Source organism: Sinocyclocheilus grahami, unplaced genomic scaffold (assembly GCF_001515645.1).
Source record: "Sinocyclocheilus grahami isolate Dianchi unplaced genomic scaffold, SAMN03320097.WGS_v1.1 scaffold79.1, whole genome shotgun sequence".
Lineage (NCBI taxonomy): Eukaryota > Metazoa > Chordata > Actinopteri > Cypriniformes > Cyprinidae > Sinocyclocheilus > Sinocyclocheilus grahami.
In genome coordinates this window covers 1,879,809-1,886,004 of record NW_015505258.1, presented here as the reverse complement: position 1 = coordinate 1,886,004, position 6,196 = coordinate 1,879,809, and the positions used below count along the sequence as shown (strand labels likewise).

General features: G+C 34.2%; 1 protein-coding gene across 3 annotated transcripts in view; it reads right to left on the bottom strand.

Moving 5' to 3' along the window:
• Window positions 1–1,003: 1,003 nt before the first annotated feature.
• Window positions 1,004–6,196, bottom strand: part of LOC107586273 (phosphatidylinositol-binding clathrin assembly protein-like) — an 11,064-nt gene continuing 5,871 nt past the window's right edge. For 2 of the 3 annotated variants that reach the window (XR_001609340.1, XR_001609341.1), the window contains one exon: window positions 1,004–2,362. Coding sequence is in view for 1 of the 3 variants with exons in the window: in XM_016273557.1 (XP_016129043.1) it covers window positions 2,338–2,362; window positions 2,455–2,510 (81 nt within the window). In the remaining 2 variants the exon portion in view is untranslated. Of the gene's footprint in view, window positions 2,363–2,454; window positions 2,511–6,196 lie in introns of all 3 variants that reach the window. The other variant, XM_016273557.1, reaches the window with a different exon arrangement.

The following is a 6,196-nucleotide window of genomic DNA, read 5'->3' as shown; positions in this document are numbered from 1 at the left end:
AAGAATGTAGATGGACAGTATAATGAAGGCCCTATACGCAAACATTGAAATAGTTTATATTTACACGCGTTTTAAATTTGTTTTATTTGTATTTTTACATTTATGTACGAGAATTGTAATGAATAGTCTACTTAGGCCAGCCAAGTCTGTTCTCATTAATTACAAATCCACTGAATGATGGATAGCCTACATAACCATCTTATGTAAAACCTATCTGCATAATGATATTAATACGTTATTTGTGATTAGTAATTCAGAGTCAGCCAGGGTCTGTGTAAACAACATTATTTCAGAAGTCTTCCGTTTTTTCTGTACTGCTGTTATACAATGATTCGTTTAGATTCGTTCCTAATTTGGTTAGTGAATGCTGATATACAACAGCACTGGGACTTTTGATTTCATCACTTAGCTTGTCTGTTTTTGTTCCAGACAGTCTGTGCGTCAATGATGGGGACTTTTCAGTTTTTCTGTAGGTTACATACACCAGTAGGTGGCGACAAATTACTGTGTTTATGAGTGAATCATTGAATCATTTACCAAATCATTTACCAGTTTGTTCAAAACAGATTCAGGATCACAACATGTCTGTGTGTATGTATTACTTTATTTCCTGGTACGTTCAAGGAAAATAAATATAAAAATGTCTTTTTGATTCCGTCAACAAGTTTATATTAGAACAGGTTTAACCGGGTTTATGTTTAACAAGTAGGAGCAAGGTTTTAAAACGGGTAGATTTCAGTATAAAGAGGCAAGCGAGTACAAACTCTCAGATCTATCAAACATTTTTATACCTCCGTTAAGCTTCAGAGTATTGAATCTATCACTTGAGTGAACTGTACCAATTAGATTAATAGAATACAAATCATTTCAGGTTCCTATTGGTAGATAAGCTATGTTTAGGTGTATCTGTAAGTCATAAAGACTAGTGCATGATTAACCATCATGTCAAGCTGAAAAAAACTAATCCATGACCATAAACCAAACATACACAAGATTTGTGGAAGCTGCACTTTATTTGAAAAAGAAAGAGTTCACTAATTGTTCTTACATCTTTTAAATACATAAACAAACAAAAAAAGATTCGTGAGGACAACACAGAAATGATTCAGTAAAACTTAGGTCAGTTCCGATTTGATTGAATTGCTTTCATATTTCAAACCATCCTTAGCCAACCCCTGGATGAACTGCCTACATGATTATATGTATATATACATTAAAGCACCGATCAACAGTGCTCGAACCGTCTCCCAGTCAGCGTTTCTCATATTTTACACTTCAAATTTACAGTGATATCAATAACCCTGTCCGTGACCAATAGCTAGAGGAGCGTCCAGCTCCCGTTCAGTGTTCCTGGACTTTTAGAGAGCAGGGTGCCTAACTTGACGAGAAGTCTGAAACATTCAGATCAGGGGCAGCCAGATCTTTACGGTCCGTGTGAAAATGATGGCATGCCATGCATAATGCAGAACACCTTCCTTCCCAAGTGCAACACCTCACAATCACGGAGGAAGTGCTTTTCTACTCCAACAAATATCTCATTGCAAAACCCCTAAGCACAGTATCGACTAAACAGTATAACAAACCATTCACTAATGATTACCCTCCCAATAGCCTTGGGCTGCAAACATTTCATCTACGGGAAGTTGTTCTAGACATAAAACTTAGAGAATAGTTGGTGCTCTATCATTTAGCTTACAGGTGTATTTTTCACATAATATCTATTTTAAAAGTCTAAACCTTCATTATACAATCCAACACCCAAGAATAATGTTGAATTATTATTTATATTTTCCCCCGATGTATTTCGTAAACTCTCCTGTTTTATTTTTTAGGCTTTAATTATAAATAAACACAAACGACACTCAAGAAAGGTCTACCGGTGAATACAATTAAAGTTGAAACTAAAAAATAAAGTGTAAAACAAAATTTACTGTTACTATTTCATAACACGTACTATGTCAGATGCTGAGTTATACTCCGATTTAGGTTGACGTTCGCCACAAGACCTCTCATCAGAAGCTCCCGGTCGAAGGAAAAAAAACAACCTATAGTGGGAAAATCAAACTATAGCTTCTCAGAACACTAAATATCCAAGTCTTTCAATGCCCTTACCTACCTTAACAGATTACAAAATGTATGAGGAATCCCTTTATGGGTCCAACAGCAGCATCACTTGACATCTTAAACAAATTACGAAATGATTGCAGTATGCTCCCAGTCTTTCAACACACTTGGTTTACATCTTTGACGTCGAGTATGTTGTGGGATCGGCCCTCTGAAGAGCATCCCGGCACAGAGGACAGAGCTTAACATCAGGTTTGACATCAGGGAGCAACTTCATTTTGTGTTACATAAACTGCATCTGCAAAAAGAGACAATTAAATGTACGATTAAAAAGATGCTTTAAACAACAGTGTGTTAAGTTAAGACAAGAAACAGTGTTCGCGACCATACCGTGATACATTTATGAATGAAACCTGGAACTGGGAACTGATTGGATAGTGAAGAGTCTGTATGATAGGTTGGAGGAGAGGGGTTAAAAAATAAGAGGGTTTGATGTCAACCGAAAAGGAGAAACGTTTTAGAGGTGTTACGGAAAGTTGCAGGGTTTCTACTTCATGACTTTTCCAGTTTGGGGTTACTGGATATGTAAAATCATTTTATACAAACTGTACTCACAGAAAATGAAAAAGTGATGAAATATCTTGAAATATCTGTGCATAACTAGAAAAAAATATATTCCATATAGAAATCTCCATGATTTTTAAAAATGTATTATCAGGGCTGAATATCAGTTTTAAAGATGAATTCAGTCATTTATTCTTACTGTTATTTTACATATAACTAAATAAATTGTTGAAAAATAGATTATAACATAGAAATTAAATATATATATATAAATTAAACATATTACGTGAGAATGGTGTCATTTTTTTTTTTATTATTATTTTGAAATGTAAAACACTTTTTAAAAGTAATGAAATATCTTCAAATTCCTGTTTAACTAGAAAAAAAAATTCCCTAAAGAAATCTCCACGGGTTTTTCAAATATATATTCAGGCATGAATATCACTGTTTTAAAGGTGAACTAATTTATTGTTACTGTTATTTTACATATAATTAAAAAAATAGAAATTAGGATAGAATTAAATGTTTAATATATACTTCAAATGAAACATACAAAGAATAGTGTCAGTTTTATTTCTATAAAAATTGTAAGATTTAAAATACTTTTTAAAAGTGATGAAATATCTTAAAATATGTTTTAGAAAAAACAAATATACATACGTACAGGTGCAAATTAGAATATCGCGAAAAAGTTACTTTTTTTGTAACATTTCAAAATGTGAAACTTTCATATATTCTAGATTCATTACATATAAAGTAAAACATTTTTTAAAAATTGTTTTAATTTTAATTACTAGAGCTTACTGCTCATGAAAGTCAAAAATTCAGTATCTCAAAATATTAGAATATTTACATTTGAGTTTCATTAAATGACCAAATGACCACTTTTTTACAATATTCAAATTTTTTTATGCACCTTTATGTGTGTGTGTGTATATACAGTGGGTACGGAAAGTATTCAGACCCCCTTACATTTTTCACTCTTTGTTATATTGCAGCCATTTGCTAAAATCATTTAAGTTAATTTTTTTTCCTCAATGTACACACAGCACCCCATATTGACAGAAAAACACAGAATTGTTGACACAGAAGACAATCATTGACACCCTCCACAAAGAGGGTAAGTCACAGAAGGTCATTTCTGAAAGGGGTGGCTGTTCACAGAGTGCTGTATCGAAGCATATTAAATGCAAAGTTGACTGGAACGAAGAAAATGGGTAGGAAAAGGTGTACAAGCAACAGGAATGACCGCAAGCTTGAGAATACTGTCAAACAAAGCCGATTCAAACACTTGGGAGAGCTTCACAAGGAGTGGACTGAAGCTGGAGTCAGTGCATCAAGAGTCACCACGCTCAGACGTCTTCAGGAAAAGGGCTACCAAGCCACTTCTGAAACAGAAACAACGTCAGAAGCATCTTACCTGGGCTAAGGAGAAAAAGAACGGGACTGTTGCTCAGTAGTCCAAAGTCCTCATTTCAGATAAAAGTAAATTTTGCATTTCATTTGGAAATCAAGGTCTGCAGTCTGGAGGAAGACTGGAGAGGCACAGAATCCAAGCTGCTTGAAGTCCAGAGCAGTTTCTGAAGTCAGTGATGATTTGGGGTGCCGTGACGTCTGCTGGTGTTGGTCCATTGTGTTTTATCAAGTTCAAAGTCAATGCAGCCGTCTAACAGGAGATTTTGGAGCACTTTATGCTTCCATCTGCTGACAAGCTTTATGGAAATGCTGATTTCCTTTTCCAGCAGGACTTTAGCACCTGCCCACAGTGCCAAAACCACTTCCAACCATGATATTTACTGTGACCATGATATTACTGTGCTTGATTGGCCAGCCAACATGTCTGACCTGAACCCCATATGGAATCTATGGGATATTTTCAAGAGAAAGATGAGAAACAGTCGATCCAACAATACAGACGAGCTGAAGGCTCAATAGTGCCTCAGCAGTGCCACATTCTGATCGCTTCCATGCCACACCTCACTGAGGCTGTCATTTGAGCTAAGAGCCCAGACCAAGTATTGAGTGCATAAATTAACATACTTTAAAAACTTTTCTGTTTTGCAAATCCTTTTTTTGATTGATCTTAGAAAATATTCGAATATTTTGGGATACTGGATTTTTTACTTTCATGAGCTGTAAGCACTAATCATCAAAATAAAATGTACCCAATTTACCCAAGAATGCACCCAATTCTTCAAAATTGATTTTTTTTTTAACTTTTAAACATTCTTTTAGGATTTTTAAAAGACATTTAACGGGACAGTTCACCCAAAAATAAAAATTCTGTCATAATTTACTTGTCCTCAAGTTGTTCCAAAACGGTATGACTCTTTTTTTTTAAACCCAAAAGAAGATAATTTGTAATTATCAATTAATAATTTCCATATAATTTTTTTTTCAATACTGTGGTAGTCAGTTGTGACCAGCAAGTGTTTGATTACCCACATTCTTCAAAATATCTTCTTTTGTGTTCAACAGCTCATACAGCTTTGGAATAACTTGAGGTTTAACTGTTACAATTCATAATGAATGACTTCTGGCCAACTGATCCACAACAACACTCTAACATATTACCTCATGTTCCTTCTGTTGTCATATTTTGAGTTATTACATGACATGACATTACATGAAAGCAACATATAATAGCATGTAACACTAATATGACAAACTTTAGAGTTTTGGAACAAATGTTACCTTCCTATTCGTCATCATATTTAATACCATAAAGAACAGGCAAAGAACGGTTTTTGCTCAAATTTTTGAAACTGCATCAATATATCCACAAGGTGTCAGTATACACACATCAATTAACAACTCAATGTTTTCTTCCAGGCTCCTACAGCCAACCGAGCGGTTAGGAACACGGATGAATGATTGGATATTGAATACATATTATAATTTTTTGACAGTGTAATTGAATTATAATTATATATAGTTATTCGATTTTACAAATAAACGAGAAACAGAACGAATGCTAAAAATTGTTAAAATATAGAGTATTTATAGAAATAGAATGCAATATTTTCATAAATATATTCTGTTTCATGTTAGTATACTTCACAGTTTCAAACCTATTGTTCCACCCTTCACAAAGTCCTTACTAAAACCAAATGACCTTTGTTCAGTGTTATTCATTCATTTCTAATAATGAGAACCCATAACAGGTGCAGACATTGTATGTGCTTTTATGAGACAGTTTGTCAGTTCTGCTGATCTGCAGCTTAACTGCTGGATCTCTGCTTTCTCACTAATGAGATCTGCTCTGAGTGATGCAATACCGCTGCTTAAGAAAATCAAACACAATTTTTATACATGATTATTATTATTCCCGAGTCTGCAATAAAGCATTCAAACCTTGCCAGCTTCAGACACACCACAATCGGTAATACAAATCTCAATAGCTCTTATAACTCAAATCGAAATGGTCATTCTTTCCTGCAATTCTGTCTGCATTTCATTCAGTATATGAACAGAAGAAAGCAAAAAGGATACCAATAAAAGAAAAAGGCAGTGTTACAAGTAATCATATTATTGTTTGATAGACCTAGTGAAAAATTCATGCATTTTT